Source organism: Manihot esculenta, chromosome 12 (assembly GCF_001659605.2).
Source record: "Manihot esculenta cultivar AM560-2 chromosome 12, M.esculenta_v8, whole genome shotgun sequence".
Taxonomy (NCBI): Eukaryota; Viridiplantae; Streptophyta; class Magnoliopsida; order Malpighiales; family Euphorbiaceae; genus Manihot; species Manihot esculenta.
The window spans coordinates 547,895-563,452 of NC_035172.2; the positions used below are offsets into that span (position 1 = coordinate 547,895).

A 15,558-nucleotide genomic window follows, 5' to 3' on the forward strand; every position below is an offset into this window, starting at 1 on the left:
GAAACAAGGGAAACCACCATCTAAAGGTCAAGTGGGCTGGGAAAGGGAAAGATTATAGATGAGGAATGGCACTGTTGTTAGCCTTGAAAATTGATCTGGTTCTCCAGGAGTTTCATGGGTGCAAATCATTAAAAACTTGGTTCCATCCGACATGTAAAAAAATATCTACGTTTGTAATCAATATATATTTCCAAGTTGCCAAATAATAATAGACTTTGTTAACCCATAATGGGATAGGTAGAAGAGACTAATCCTGTAATTGAGCTTAACAAATTGATTAAATTGAAATCTGAAGTCTTAAAAGCTGAATGAATTGGAGAATCATTAATCATGCATCATGAATGGTGTAAAATATATCGATGAATAAAATTCCTAAAAGCAGCAGATTGGCTAACTAACTAATAAAAATTCAGAATATAATGATATAAATAGGGATTACCATATTTTTTAATAGGATTCATCGTGGTGATATATATTCTATCACTTGTATATTCAATGGGTGTGCACACTTGTATGTAGGTAAGCAATAACTTGTAGAAGCAATAGATTATCAAAACTTTTTTTAAGAGCCACAAGCACTCAATTCCTTATACCAGAATTACGTATCCTATTAACCAATCAGTTGGTCACAAATCCTGCAAGCTCTTGAACATTTCATTGGCGTGAAAGAATAACTTTTCACAAATTCTGGTCATCTGTTGACTAATTCAGAGTTAGTATATCTACATATCAGTTCTCTGCTCCAGTTTGAATGCTCTCTCCAATGGCACGTTGTTATCTTCTCCTCCTGGTTTTCGTTTCTCTGTTGTCATCAGTTGCAGAAGCCAGGGTTATCACCCTGCAAAATAAGTGCAAAGCCACTATATGGCCTGCATTTCAAGTGGGATCTGAATTGGATAATGTACATGGAGAAGTTGATGGTGGTTTCGAGTTAAAACCTGGTGAATTAGTGAATGTGACAGCAGAATATTATGCCATTGTTTGGGGTCGAAATGGGTGTTTGTTTAATCAATCTGGCCATGGAACATGTGTCACCGGTGACTGTGGTGGTGTGCTTAGATGTGGTGAAGCAAGCCAGAGCATGATCCCTGTACTACCAGTCACCTATGCTATGATATATCTTCATGAATTCTTACCTGATTTTTATGCAGTTAGTGTTCATAATGGATTCAATTTACCAATTTCTATATTGCCTTATGGGAATCCTGCTGCAGAATGTGAGGCTTCAAGCTGCCTTACAAACTTAAACCAGATATGCCCTAGTGAGCTGCAGGTGAGATCAAATGGAAGTATTGTAGCATGTAAAAGTCCTTGTGTAGCATTCAATAAGCCTGAATTCTGCTGCATAGGTAGTCGTCCACATATACCTGAGTACCCTGAAATTGACGATTGCAAGCCTACAAATTATTCAGTCGTGTTCCAGGCTGCTTGTCCTACTGCTGTTACTTCTGCTAATTTGGAATTATCCAAAGCATCAGTGTGCTGGAAAGCTAATTACTTAATTAGCTTCTGCTGAAATTTATTTTCATATACAAATTACTTTGCACATAACCATGTGATGATGAATGAAGTAAAAGCAGGATAGTTCTACATGAGATGATTGTATACGGTCTGCAGCATTAGTTAACAAGATGTTGTGTTGATTTATATTTTTGATCCAAGAAATGCTCCATAAGATTAATAAGTATGCAGTCAAATACTAGGAAAATATTAGTGTACAAGAAAAGAAGCAACCTTTCCTTATAGAAAGGGTTGCTGCTGAAAAGCAGAATGTGCAGGAAAGACAAAGTGAGAGCATAAAGAGGAGAAATGAGAGAGAGCTACCATGAAAATGAAGAAGAAAAAGGTTTATGTTTAATGGTTTTTAATCCTCTATTTTTAGTAGTGAAGTTTATAATTTCTCTAATTTCCAGCAGCTCTTTTGTTTATTATTAGCTTAGAGCTTGTGAGAAAGTAAAATCTAAGCTCTCTCCTTCTCCTTAATCAGATAATATGCAGGAAAGCTTCACACAACCAAAAGCTTAATCAGTATGTTACTGCCTTGCTTTTTTTTTTTTTTCCTGCAAATTGCATAATTGGGAAGATACCTTACTGATTTAATTATACGATTTCGAATCCCTAGTTCGTATCTCGGTTGAGATATAGGCAATTAACTTAAGTTTCCAAGGAAAAAAAGAAGGGAAGAGAGAGAGAGGTAACAACCCCTCAATTTTCCTGTACCAGAATTAACCGATTGGCTATAAACACTGCATACTCTTGAACATTCTTTTGGCATGAAGCTATGTTTTTAATTGAAGATTTCCAAGCTATGCAATAAATGAAAAATGGTCATTCAACTTTTCAGGAGCAACAGACTAACAAATTTTGGTTTCAAATGCCATAAAAAGACATTTGAGTCCCCCAGTTTGTTATGCTTATGCCTGAATTGGAGTTTGAATTCAGTACTCATAACTGTTAAAGCTCGTTGATACTTCATTTAATTACTCTTACATTTGTGGACCTAAAAATTCAAAAATATAATGGAATGTAATTATCATTAAAATTCTTGACTTATTGCGTCTAGACAAGAAAAAATCCCTCTAATATGTTATCCAAGCTTTAAAAATTAGAAAGCCTTGTGAATTGCCTCAGCAGCTATCAATTGCATTGGAAAGAAGCAAACGTTTGTTAATTTGTCTATTCTATATAAAATAATGTATAAGCAACTTGCCTTAATCTACAATGATATTTATTTGCTAAATTCGACCCTTTTTTTTTTGCCTTTTTCTATTTATGTAATCACATTCCTTATTGAAGACTACAAATTTCACAACCCAGAAAGCTATTTCTATTAGCTGTCTCTGGTTTCAAGATGGCACCATGGAATTTTCTCATCTTGCTTTTGATCTCTGTCTCAGGTAATAGAATTTTCCATTCATATTTTTCTTCATTATATTAGTTTTCTATTAACTAAATCAACTCTGAATGTTTTTCCAGGTTCTGATGCTGCGGTTTTTACACTCTCAAATAGATGCAGGAGCACCATATGGCCTGGAATTCTGTCCGGCGCAGGAAAGCCTCAGCTAATGGAGGGTGGTTTCAAATTAAAACCAGGCCAATCAGTGAAAGTCAGTGCACCGCAAGGTTGGTCAGGCCGTTTCTGGGCTCGTACAGGGTGTTCATTCGACAGCTCTGGCCGCGGAAAATGCATCACTGGCGACTGTGGTGGCATTCTGAGATGTGCTGGAGCAGGTGGAGAGCCACCAGCTTCGCTTGTTGAATTTACCCTGAATAGTCCAATTGATTATTACGATGTCAGTCTAGTAGATGGCTTCAATCTGCCAGTTTCTGTGGTGCCTTCTGGTGGTGGAGCTGGTTGCAAGGCTGCTGAGTGTGTTTCAGTCCTGAACAAGAAATGCCCTGGGAGCCTACAACTGAAATGGAATGGTCAAGTTGTGGCTTGTAAGAGTGGTTGCCTAGCATTTGAGAAACCTGAATACTGTTGCACTGGTGCTTATAGTAGCCCTCAGACTTGCAAGCCAACAAATTATTCTAAGGTCTTCAAGACTGCTTGTCCTAAAGCTTATAGTTACGCCTATGATGATGCTTCAAGTACTTTCACCTGCAAAGGAGCTAATTACTGGATTAGATTCTGTTGATAATTCACATTTTATGTTCTTTAGGAATGCAAAACTAAATCTTAACCCAATTGGATTAACGTTATCAATAAGTATCTTCTAATAAAACACAAAATTAAAAGGAGCATCTTCTCTTCTGGTTGGTATCACTAATAATAAGCCATCTTTGGCCACACTTCCAAAATGCAAATAAAACAAATATATATGTATATATTAACCTGATGAGTTATATTAATACGCATTTAATCATCAATTATATTTAAGACAACTCAAATGGTCCTTTGTCTTACTAAGCACTTGGATTGGCTCTAATTCGATTGATAATTTTGTTATTGCAACAAAGTTTAGCTATTCTTCATTTAGACTTGGCCATAATGTTGTTTGCAATATGTTTATGTTCTTTTTTTCGATGGTTGTTTCACGGTTTGTTTGTAAATCTGCCACCAGACCCACCTCATATTCTTGCTAAGCTTCCAAATTTTTATCACCTCTTGAGTGTTGGACCGATTTGGTCCCTCCTTTTTATTGTAACTGCACCATCTTTGGAGATCTTTTCCTTTGCATTCAAAACAAAACAAAATCTCTCCAAATAATATCTCTAACATCTTCAATTCAAACCACTTTGATTGAGAGGCACACGGCTAAATCTATTGGAATTTTTTTGTCGAGAAGAAGAAGATGATGATGATGTTGCCAGTCCATACGAGAGAAGCATCATAATAGATGGGGCAGAAATGAACATTCCAGACAGTTTTAGCATTTTCCCACGTTGTAATAATTTCTATTATCTTCAATGTCCCATAGAATATTGGCCTGACCCACGCTCTACTTTTATCAATGGCTGATTCTCTTTGAAGCCACCCAGGTTGTCACCTGGTGCCACCTCCTGCTCAGCAGAAGATTGATTTCATTTCCCTGTTAACACTTTAATGCACACTACAATAACACCATCCACTAAAAGACGTATACAGACACAGGAACCCAAATCTTCAATTCCATGGATAAATGGTCAATCATGTCCCTGTCTACTAGAAAGGCAAAATATTCTCACAACAAACTTCAATTCTGTTCAGCAAACAAATTTCAATGAACAAATCACAAAATCTACAGCCGTTCATTCATTTCTGTTAAGATGAAAACGGCAAAGAATTAAAAACCAACTTTACAAAACTAAAACTCTATCCTTGCAATGGGGATAAACAACTGCATTTCTCATGAGCCACCTCACTTCATTCTCATCTGTCAGCTTCACATAATGCTGATCACACTGCTTCCGTTTTCTGGTCAAATCCAAGGCAAATCCAGTAACATAATGCACTCTCTCAGCATCACCACCCAACTCCAGTATCTAACTATAACATCCCTCATCCCAATCAGGCCAATGATAGAGGTAGGTAAATTGGCACATACATCAGCTTTCTATATCCAAACTCAACAACCACCCTCTAATTCTGTTGTAGTAACCGATGAAATCTTTGTTTCTGAGGTAACCATAGGAGATAATGCAATCAAAGGATCAAGTCCCTTAAGAGATAGTACATAGCAATGCCAGCAGGCAGCCAGTTAGGAATGGGATTGTAATGGCTATATGCATAAATACACAAACGAAATGATAATAAAAGTGACTAGGACATCAGAGTAAATGTGACTGCCAATATTAGAATAAAAAGTTTTAAGGAACAAACGCTGCCAACACATATAAAGACATAATTTACTGGTCACTTAGTTTACCATATGTGACTGACACTTGTGATAACAATTTACAGACACAAACAATTCTCTCCATGTACAACGACACAATCGCAACACACTTGTACATCTTTATGTATAGTAGTATTATGAAAACAGCAACCAATATAATTCTCCAGCAAACTTACCAGCCGAAATTAAGGCCCCTTGTCTCACTATCGTCTCGGTGAAAAATAAGATTCTTATTATCTTTTCTTTTCCCTCTTCTCTCGGCCAAAACTGTTTATACTTCTCAATGCAGAGACAAAACTCAGAAGTATCAGGCCGAAAAATCTGTACAGGACAGCAAACAAGCACACATACACAATACGTAGGATCTTTCAAGCAAAACTCCCTAACAGTGTCTTTTGGCATGAAGCATAACCAAAGGCAACATCTAACCTTTAAAATCATATCTGTCCCCACAATCTATGAAGTAGCAGTCAAGTCCCCTTGCGCCATTTCAAATTGAAGCTTTCTTGATTGATTCTGAAATCAGATAACAATGAAAATTAAGATATCTCAAATGAACCCAATGAAAGCAACTGGATGGAATAACGCGGGATCATCAAACAATATAAAGCTATATCAAAAATACTTAAAATTAACTTTCTTCAAGTGAATTCAAATTTTGAACACACAACATACAACACAAAGACTCCACGTATTAACTAACAAAATTTCATATTCACCCAATTCATATGGTTGAAAAGCTCATATTTATTACTTTTTACGTGTATAGGAAACAAGTCAAATGGATGAATGGCCTAATATCAAAATCCCAATCAAATTTGCCCATTTTCCATCCAAAAACAAAACGCAATGCTCCTTATGAGCAATGATAAATCATAAAAGTTAAATTGCAAACCCCCAATTAAATTCACAATTTCATTTTTATAACAAAAACGCTAAATCATGCAGTGTAAATATAATAAGAATGAAAGACCATAGAGACGAACCTTGGAGTCCTCCGATCCCCGAAAAGCAAGGGGCCCATCATTAGGATCAACAGCAGTGCATTCAATGGGGTTCTCAAACAAGGACAAAGAGAACTGCTTGTCCACAACTCCAACATCAAAGTATATCAAACCAGAGCTGGGGACATCAACGCGTATACCTTTAACTGGAAACCAAAGGAAAAGCTCCTGCTGAGACACACCGGATAATTCACCGATCTTTGCAAAGGAAAGGAGTCCAGAAATGTTGAAATCGTAGTGAAGCTGGTTCTCGAATTGGGCATTGCAAGGTTGGGTTAGGTTTATCTGGAAGTGACCGGTGGTGGGCTCGACTAAGAAGTCGGTAATTCCCTTAGGGAGGAGACCTATGGGAAGGCCGTTTTGGCTGAGGTGGTCGTAGATGGACGGCTGGAATGACGCAGTAAATGGGAAGAGGGTAGTGAGAAAGAGAAGGAAACGGATGGAAAGTGCAGGAACTTGAAGGAAAGCTAAGGATTTGGGGAAGGGACCCATCAGAGGATCTCTTTTTCCTTTTCTCGGACAGAGGGAGAGAGAGTCTTCTTCCTTTCGATTCTTTAAGGTTGAAGAAGAGAAGCATAGCGAATCCAGAGTGTTTTTTTTTTTTTTTTTTCTTCCATTTTCTTTTTGGTTAACGGTTTGAGGTCACGCGTACTGGAGGAGCGTGGATTCACCGTCAGAAGCGTAAAGCACAAGGCCAGGGACAAGCCCAAGCCCAAGCCCAAAAGTTTAGTAGGTTTTTGTAGTTCACGCCTTATATGATTAGATAAACTTTTAGCTCAATCATGGAAAATAGTCGTTTTCAACACATATCTTATCATATTTAAGAATAAAATTTACAATAAATGTATATTGATCATGATTAAATTTAAACTAAATTTATTATAATTTTAAATAATATGTAACTACAATATAAATAAATTGTACATCCTTATTTTCCTTACCGCCGGAAACATTAAAAAAATTAACTTGCTCAAACGACAAGTTAAAAGATTTCAATTATATAGGTAAAGCACAATCCACTTATTTTACATATTAAATAGCATAACAAAATATTAAAAAATAGCTCTAGCAACAATATGTTACGAACGTATATTTTATTTTATTTTATTTTCTTGAAATAAAAATTATATAATAGAATCTTAAATTTATTTAAATGCACTTACCATACACTTACTATTATCATTAGATTAAATCTGTGAGTGGATTATAAATTTTATTATTATGTAAAAATAGTCTAATAATACATAAATTAAATATATACATCATAATATATACATTCAGTATTTTAATTATAAACCCGCTTACTGACAAAAGAATATCTGTATTATTGAATTTTATTTTATTTTTTAAAAGTTAATCACCTTTTTAATTATACAAAACTATTTCCACAGCTAACTTAGCTAAGGCTAGAACTTGTAAATGTTATAATGACAACTAAACCAAACTGCCCTTGAATCCCTTTCTCATTTGCTCATAGCTCACAGCTCACAGCGCTGTTTCTGCATTCATGGTCGTCTATTTCTCTACAGTGTTCAAACACGAAAACACAAAACTGCAATTTAACAAGCACAGAGTTAAATTACTCAATCTAGTTCACAGAGAATTTGTAGACACTCTGTACGAGCTCTTGAAAGTAAACTATAATAGACTAACCCCTTTTGGTCAATTACCTTTCACTAATAAACTAACTGATTTATTAGACATAACTTGTACTAATAATTTCAAAGGGGAAAAAAAATCTCGCATTAGAACCAGTCACTTCCTAACAACTCATCCCACACAAAACGTGCTAATACAATAATAATGCCGCATCTCCCAACATTACCAAGAACTGAGCTCGTCGCCTTGTCATCTTTACTCGGTACATGTCCACTCAATCATCGGGCTTTCAGGGTTCAATCACAAATAGAGGCTGTTAAGAGAAGTCGGGCAGGAAGAAAAATGATTAAACATCATAAACATGTTGCAATTCAAACTGCTGTCAAGAGGTTTTGCTGAGAAAACTTACAGTGTCAACACTGACTGGCTTGCCATCTTCTGCAATAATTTCAACTATGGTCCCTGACTGATCAGCCTAAAGAGAACATTACATTTCATGTACCATCAGCAAACTATCTTTGATTTTATTTTCCTTTTCCATTAAATAAGAAAAACAAATCAACTGGAAATTCTTTTTAAAAAAAAGGGGTCAAATGCACAGCAAGAGCTTATTACATTTCAGCTTTGAAAATCACTCGTCAATTGACATAAGTTCTCATTTTAGTAAATTAGCCTCAACTTGTACATAGAGCTGATAAGTATGCAGGTCGCTTGAATGTAAAGCAGTTTCTTCCTATAACAAACGGTTGTGATGCATCTTCTGAATGATACACTTTGTTGAAACAAATGGGAAAGATTATTTCCTTGCTAGGGTGTAACTAAGTCCTGTCTTCTAGCGTGATATTCTCTATTTACTCCTTTTATCTAGCCAAATACTGAGAACACATTATAATCTTTGTTCATTGTTAAAATTAAATTCTTTCACCTCCAGTCAATCTCACTCGTAAGCAGAAATAGTTGCATCCTAGACAGTTGATTCCACCACAACTCCCGAGAAAACAACAATATTATTTCAGAATTTCATAGGCTTTCCTGCAGTATACACTAGAAGAATAGTAAGTTCCTACATAACGATTCTTCATATGAAAAGCATGCTACCCTCTTCACAAACTAAAGGATAGTAGATTCCAACGCAAATAACTTGTTGCGCAACACTTGACATCGCGTATCAAATTCTTAAATGAAGATGGTCTATCAAAAGTCCTAAAGGAAGCTTAGCAGCAATTATGAGTAAATCTTCTTAAAACTTTTCACCCCCCTGAACTAATTAGTCCTAAACAATTTTTTCTGTCCACTGCATTACATGCTATATAACTTAATAGATAAGATTTGTCAGATCCTGTCAGACAACTCCCAAGAAAGAACCATACGATATCAGAATTTCAGAGGCTCTCCTACAGCATACACTAGAAGGAGAGTAATTTCCTACTTAATGACTCTTCATATGAAAGGCATACTACCCTCCACCTCAAATTAAAGGATGATATATTTGAAGGCAAATGACTTTCTACACAGAATGGCACTTCCCATTACCTACCAACTTCTTAAATGGGATAGTCTATCAAAGCCACGAATGAATTTAGTAGCACTTATGAACTTTAAATATTCATAAAGTTTCAAAACTTTTCACACTATAAATAATTAACCCAAAGAATTAAATACTCCTTTTTTTTTGTGGCAGCCACAGTAAAGGTTTAAAAAACTTAATAAACTTCATCAGTGCCTGTCAGTTTCACTTGAAATGACTACATGTTCCTTGATTTTCACAAGTTTTAAGTAGTCCAAAACAAAAAGCAACAAATCCTCATTCTAGTTACTTCATTCATGCTTTACTATACAAATCATGTTATTGGAGCCAAAGAAACCGACACACTTAACCTCAATGAAGAAAAGACTTGCAACACACTGCATAAATAAAGAAAAAATTAACTATGAAGGATACAAATGTTAAAAGTAATCTCGAATAAAATTAAATATATAAGTGACTTACTTCTATTTCATTCATCAATTTCATGGCTTCAATAATGCATAGGACTTGTCCCTTCTGCACTTTGTCTCCAACCTATAGAATCATATGAAAAAAAATGCAAAAGTAAACATGCCAAGTCAATCATAAAGTCATAATACTCGGTATCATTCATGGCAAGAAAAGTAGAGAGTAGAGATGTGCCTGCCATAAGGAAATTAATTTACCTTCACAAAAGGTGGTTCACCTGGTGCTGGACTTCTGTAGAATGTGCCTGCCATAGGGCATTTAAGTGGTGGAAGTGATGGCTTGAGTGATTTAGCAGCAGAAGGTACAGGTGATGGGGGTGGAGTGGAAGACGGACTAGAGGCTGCAGGGAAAGCTGCAGGTAGGGCTGGTGGCATAAGTTGTGGTGGTGAAGGTACAGGTGCTTGCATCATAACAACTGGAGCAGGAGATGGTGGCTGAGCCAAGGCCTCCTTTTTCCGGATTATCAGTTCACAATCAAGTTGTTTTAACTGCAACTCCACAATGTCTCTGGAATCTACCAGCCTGAATAAAACATAAAGATTTATTATAAAATTATCAAAAGAAAGAGGTAAAAAGAGCAAGGAAGGTGAGTTCTCTCACTTCACAAGGCTTGCAACTTGTGTAATGAATTCAGATATTGACTCCTCTGTAGCCAAAGTTGGAGGTGAACACTCATTTGATGACTTAGCATCCTTTGCTTCCAGTGGTGGTACTTCTGATTTGGTTGGAGGTGAGGCAGCAGCTTTTGAGGATCCATCCACAGCAACCTTGAAGTGAACAAATGACCCCAAAAGCATATCCAGGGAGGAACGAAAATTTGCAAAAATATCCTCTAATGAAAACCTCTGAAAGAACCTTACCTCATTCAACTGGGCTTTCACAGAAGTCGAACTGTTGTGACCAAGCTTCAAACCCTACATTGCAGAGACTATTTTCACTCTTTCTATGCAACATATAAACATGAGTTTGAATGTTATAATCAAAAAGCAAATAAGTAAAAAGGTTGCAACTTGTAACTGGTTCTAATGTTCTGCAGGTTGGCAAATGGATTCTTCATAAATGGAAACTTAACACAAAGAATAAGGGGAAAAGATGTTCCAAATTTGTAATTTTATATACACTTTTGTAAATTGATTATTACGCTAGAGCCAAAGAGATTGAAAGGGAGAGGACTTCTGATCTGTTCAGGCTTAAGCAAATATTCTGATGATAATTTTAATTCATCTGCATGCAGAAGACTTAAGTTGTATGACCACAAACTCCATCCCTTTTCAGAATCTTTGAACTTCTTCCAGTAATCAAATTCTCAAGGATTAAAGTTTAAATTTAGACAAAAATTCCTTTCTAAATGAAAATAAACAAAGTCCCCTCTAAAACGAAGTCAACAATTTTAGTGCTTGTAGATAACAAACACGTTTTAACATTTCCTATCCAAGTGTTGATGCCAAAACCCAGCCAAAACTCAAAAACAAGGCTCTGATTGATTTGCCATATTTTGGTTTATTAAAAACACTGAATGATATAAGCTCATTCAATAGACATTACTTCATAATGAATTGGCCCAAATCTCTCAAGCCATATAACTGAGATTTTGATGATAAAATGGTAAACACATATTTAGTTTTTGAAATAATTGAGTAGACATAACAAAATGGGAAGTTCCCACCAACTTATGGATGTGTCGCTTCACAAAACTATTAAAAAGCCTCCAGAGTGGAAATTAATAAATACCACCAACCAAAGTCATCAAGAAGCACAATATAATTTTCACATCAACAACCATAAAATATTTGTATGCTGCTAAACATTCTTTTTTTAAGGTTTGAAACAACAATAAAAACATTCAGATTAAAATTCTAAGGAGATTACAAGTGAAATCAACTTATTATTCGATTTTTTTTAAAAAAAAAAAAAACAAAATAAGGTATTTCAATATCTAAAAGTTATCATACCAGACGGACAGAGCAAGACTGTGGCAGTCAATTAGTATTTAGGTAACTTCGCAATCCACATTTAACAAGTACTATCAAACCAATTAACAAGTTGCCCTATTTTGGGTCCCAAAGAAAAGGAAGACAAGAAGTGAAATCCTTCAAATCTAAAATATAAATCTTCATCATAGATTATGATATCCAAGTTCGCCATTTTGCTAATCGGAACCAGAAATTGCATAGGAACAAATGTAAATACACTTTAAGTGAGCATTTCCTTCTTATCAAACCATGACTTAGTGTAAGACACATCACAATCAACAAATATCCGTGTCATCTAAAAACGCAATGGTGTTTTCCACAGTAAGATGACAGCAAATCAAAGTCAAGCCATGACGTGGTGGCGGTGTCCTGCTAACCATTATCATGCAAATCTTACCTCCATCCACCCGCCCCCCAGGTCTTTTTCTAAATTTTAAAAGGAGAACCACATATGGTAGAACAATTTGCATATGACAACATGACTAAATTTATGATGAAGAAAAAAATCAACAAAATTCCGTCCAAAAGTAGATCATAATTCAGTGAAAGGAATATGCATTAAAGCACACCGGATATAAATTGAATCAAACATGCCAGTGCCTCCAAATGAACCATAAGTCAATAATCAGTATATCTACCTAGACTTATACAACCAGTTAAGCTTTTTTTTTTTTTTTTTGCTTTCCTTTCCTTGTCTTTTTTTCCCTTCTAGTTTTTATTCCTTTACCATCAACATTTCCATATGAAGATAAATCACAAATCTAAACAAGTCTTGTCATCTCTTTTAGCTCCCAAGCAACAACGAGGTAGAAAATCTAACTTTAAATAAAGAAACCTGAAAATTGCATTCAAGTTCCTCCTAGATCAAACAAATGCAAACTATGACCAGCTAGAAAAAAGCTCGAACTGGGCAAATCCAACAAATAAACAATATAAAGAATCTAAAGCTTTTCAAATCACGGTAGTAGCAGCCAGCAAACTCTATCTTCCTCGCATTTCAACAGCAAGACAAAAAAAACCATGTAAAACACAAATAGGCACAGCCAAAAAGAAAAAACGAACGAGCAAAGCATAGCCTCAACTTTAGGGAAAAAAAAATAGAAGAAGAAGAAAAGAAAGAAAGAAATAAAACCTTGGTGAAAAAACGGAGGTTCGGTGTAGGAGAGACGGTAAATGAGACCCTAGAAAGAGCATAAGTATTGTAATGAGGCAAATTGGCTGTGGTTTTGGCGATGGCCGAAGCTGAAACTGAAGCGGAGGCAGTTGTGGACAGCGAAGACGCCATTGATTTGAGCGATTGCTAGTGTAGCCAAGCGAACTTTATTTTGAGAGAAGAAGGTGAAGCGAATGAATTTGCAAGATCTCAGTAGCAGACAGAGAGAGAGGTTTGAGGAATCCGCACAGAAAAAGAGCCTTTTCTCCAGAGAGTTTTTAGAGTTTGAGGATCGATGAAAACAAAGAGTGGGAAAGAGAGCAGAAGAGGGAGAGTGTAGATTTGTTTCATTCCATCTGTCCACTTCAGGGTTTTTGCTCACTCGGCAATAATTTTATACTTTTTAATTTATTGCCGAAAAAGGAAACCAAAAAATGCAAAACTTAAATTAACAAAATTGAAATTTTTAACATAATGTTCGACCAAAAAGAAAAAATAAAAATAAAAAAATTGGATTCAAAATGTTCTCAAAGGATTGAGCCCAGCAGAAACAGAGACAGTCCAAATCGATTGGGCTTTCAATTTAGAAGCAATGTCTCACAAAAGGCTTATTTGTGAATGAAAAAGCAAAAGCCCAAGGGATTTGTGTACATCAACCGTTAAGGGCCTGTTTGAGGACAAACTCTGGTTTTTAGTCTAAAATCAATTTTGGTAGCATTGTTTTTTCTTATTCATAATTATTATATACCTATATCAATATTCAAAATTCAAAAATTGTTTCATATGTAATTATTATAAGTTAGAATTGTTAATGCCTTAGACAGCTAGTCATTTTCCTGAAGAGATAAGGTCCACTTGGATGCTGGGATACAAAAGATCTTTTATTTTAATAGTATAGACTTTGAAAGTCTTAAGAAATTGAGATGTAAATATATACTATATATTTGTGATTATTAAATTAATATGTTATAATCACTAAAAAAATTTCAAATATTATATATCAATCTCAAATGAAAGCAAAATAATATGAGGGGATAGTGGTGTTCTAACATGGCCAACCCAAATTTTCCTACCAAATTATGACTGAAGAGGTTCCATTGATGGTATGGTTGGTTGTCCATTAGCTGCCTTTTCAGGTTGCCTACATATCTCATTATCACCCACAACTTAACATTCTCTTTGCCACTTTTGATGTGATCCTTTCATTTCTATGTGTTCAAATTAGAAATTATTTAATTATTTTAAAACGTGAATCGAATAGTTTAAAATGATATAAATTATTTTTTTACTCAGTAGAATTGAGTTTTAACTTTAAATATGAAACACTTTAAAAATTTTAAATAAATAATTTTATTTTTTTTAATAATTTTATTTAATATGATTCTCGATTAATCGAATCGATAAAATTTAAATATTAAATAATTTTTTTAAAAAAATAAAAGAAGAAAATAGTGAATGTGGCATGCTTTTGACTCAACTCAGTCAAATTCTTTCTTAAATAACATAAGAAAAATCAATATGTTTGACATTAATTGAATAATTAAACAAATATATGCAAAAGAAGAGTGGAGTGTTAGTGGTTGGTATAAGATGTGGAAAATCTGAAAACCAAACAGGATCTTACCTTTTCAAAATATAATGCTTAGCTAATTAATTAAGTTAATTTTGCATACTAGGAAATCAAATTGGGGTTGGTAAGTCTTATGCTTATACTATGTGGATTGGGCAAAGTAGCCATTAAACACTTTCACTTCATTCTCTTTTTTTCACAAAATTCACTTTGTCATTATCATGGAAACATGCAACTAATTAGCACATCTCTTTTTTTATCACGTTGATATGTGGTTGGATTTTGAATTGAAACTAATTGTTATAATTCAATTATTTGAAAAGATTGAAACTAAATTGAGTTCTCTCAATTTTACTTAAATTCGATTATAAATCTAATTTTTTTTCTTTTAAAGAAAAAAATAGTTGTTGCTAAAAAAATTTAATAATTAATTTCAATTAAATTTAAGATTAATTTCAATCAAGTCAATGTAAATAGATTTTAATTTCAAATTTGACCAATTTAATAATAAACTAGAATAAAATCATGAGCATGAATATTCCCAATATAACATTGGGAAATTTTATCTCATAATAGGAAGTTCAACAGAAATGATCAAATTGTAGGACATGAAAAGTTGATGAAAATGACTCCAAGATAATATAGGAATTTTCCATTTGGGACCACTTCAAGAAAATACATAGTAAACCCTTCAAAGCATAAGCCATCAACATGGCTATATATTGACTTCTTTTTACCTCACTCTCCTAACATTAACCATATATACAAGTGTTATTATTTATTTTCAGTTAGAATCAAAGTGGAGTTTGCATTTCATATCCATCCATATGTAGAAATTAGTATGAGAGAGTGCATCCCTAATAAAATAAACTGATGTTATGACATCGATCTAATAGATGATAGATTCAAGATATATTTTGATAAGTTTATTCTGACATATTCATG

At 34.6% G+C, this 15,558-nt stretch overlaps 4 protein-coding genes across 5 annotated transcripts; 2 read left to right on the forward strand and 2 right to left on the reverse strand.

Annotated features, from left to right (window-relative positions):
• The first annotated feature begins 763 nt into the window (after positions 1-763).
• Positions 764-1,516, forward strand: LOC110628355 (pathogenesis-related thaumatin-like protein 3.5). The gene has a single exon (XM_021774992.1). It carries the CDS (start codon positions 764-766, stop codon positions 1,514-1,516), a length of 753 nt encoding a protein of 250 aa, XP_021630684.1.
• A 1,243-nt stretch (positions 1,517-2,759) lies between these two features.
• LOC110627371 (pathogenesis-related thaumatin-like protein 3.5) lies at positions 2,760-3,688 on the forward strand. Its single transcript, XM_021773657.2, has 2 exons — positions 2,760-2,897; positions 2,977-3,688. Exons 1-2 carry the CDS (start codon positions 2,852-2,854, stop codon positions 3,636-3,638), a joined length of 708 nt encoding a protein of 235 aa, XP_021629349.1. The 5' UTR covers positions 2,760-2,851; the 3' UTR covers positions 3,639-3,688.
• A 1,564-nt stretch (positions 3,689-5,252) lies between these two features.
• On the reverse strand, positions 5,253-6,959 carry LOC110627373. Its single transcript, XM_043948979.1, has 3 exons — positions 6,305-6,959; positions 5,748-5,834; positions 5,253-5,639 (listed from the first exon to the last, which is right to left on the reverse strand). The coding sequence occupies exons 1-2, from the start codon at positions 6,812-6,814 to the stop codon at positions 5,775-5,777; spliced, it is 570 nt and encodes a 189-aa protein (XP_043804914.1). The 5' UTR covers positions 6,815-6,959; the 3' UTR covers positions 5,253-5,639; positions 5,748-5,774.
• Positions 6,960-7,875: 916 nt separating this feature from the next.
• LOC110627370 (biotin carboxyl carrier protein of acetyl-CoA carboxylase 1, chloroplastic) lies at positions 7,876-13,423 on the reverse strand. 2 transcript variants are annotated; one of them, XM_021773656.2, is made up of 7 exons: positions 13,023-13,422; positions 10,778-10,831; positions 10,518-10,684; positions 10,115-10,439; positions 9,912-9,983; positions 8,331-8,396; positions 7,876-8,234 (listed from the first exon to the last, which is right to left on the reverse strand). In XM_021773656.2, exons 1-7 carry the CDS (start codon positions 13,173-13,175, stop codon positions 8,211-8,213), a joined length of 861 nt encoding a protein of 286 aa, XP_021629348.1. In that variant the 5' UTR covers positions 13,176-13,422; the 3' UTR covers positions 7,876-8,210. The 2 variants fall into 2 exon arrangements, with proteins under 2 accessions (XP_021629348.1, XP_021629347.1); XM_021773655.2 differs by having other exon boundaries at positions 10,518-10,831; positions 13,023-13,423.
• Between the last annotated feature and the right edge of the window lie 2,135 nt (positions 13,424-15,558).

Coding starts and splice junctions, on each gene's coding strand:
- LOC110628355 (XM_021774992.1), top strand. CDS start 764: ATGGCACGTTGTTATCTTCTCCTCCTGGTTTTCGTTTCTCTGTTGTCA.
- LOC110627371 (XM_021773657.2), top strand. CDS start 2,852: ATGGCACCATGGAATTTTCTCATCTTGCTTTTGATCTCTGTCTCAG. Junction 2,898..2,976: donor GCTTTTGATCTCTGTCTCAG/GTAATAGAATTT, acceptor ATGTTTTTCCAG/GTTCTGATGCTGCGGTTTTT.
- LOC110627373 (XM_043948979.1), bottom strand. CDS start 6,814: ATGGGTCCCTTCCCCAAATCCTTAGCTTTCCTTCAAGTTCCTGCACTT. Junction 5,835..6,304: donor GGGGATCGGAGGACTCCAAG/GTTCGTCTCTAT, acceptor ATCTGATTTCAG/AATCAATCAAGAAAGCTTCA.
- LOC110627370 (XM_021773655.2), bottom strand. CDS start 13,175: ATGGCGTCTTCGCTGTCCACAACTGCCTCCGCTTCAGTTTCAGCTTCG. Junction 10,832..13,022: donor ACCTCCGTTTTTTCACCAAG/GTTTTATTTCTT, acceptor TCTGCAATGTAG/GGTTTGAAGCTTGGTCACAA. Junction 9,984..10,114: donor GTGAACCACCTTTTGTGAAG/GTAAATTAATTT, acceptor ATGATTCTATAG/GTTGGAGACAAAGTGCAGAA.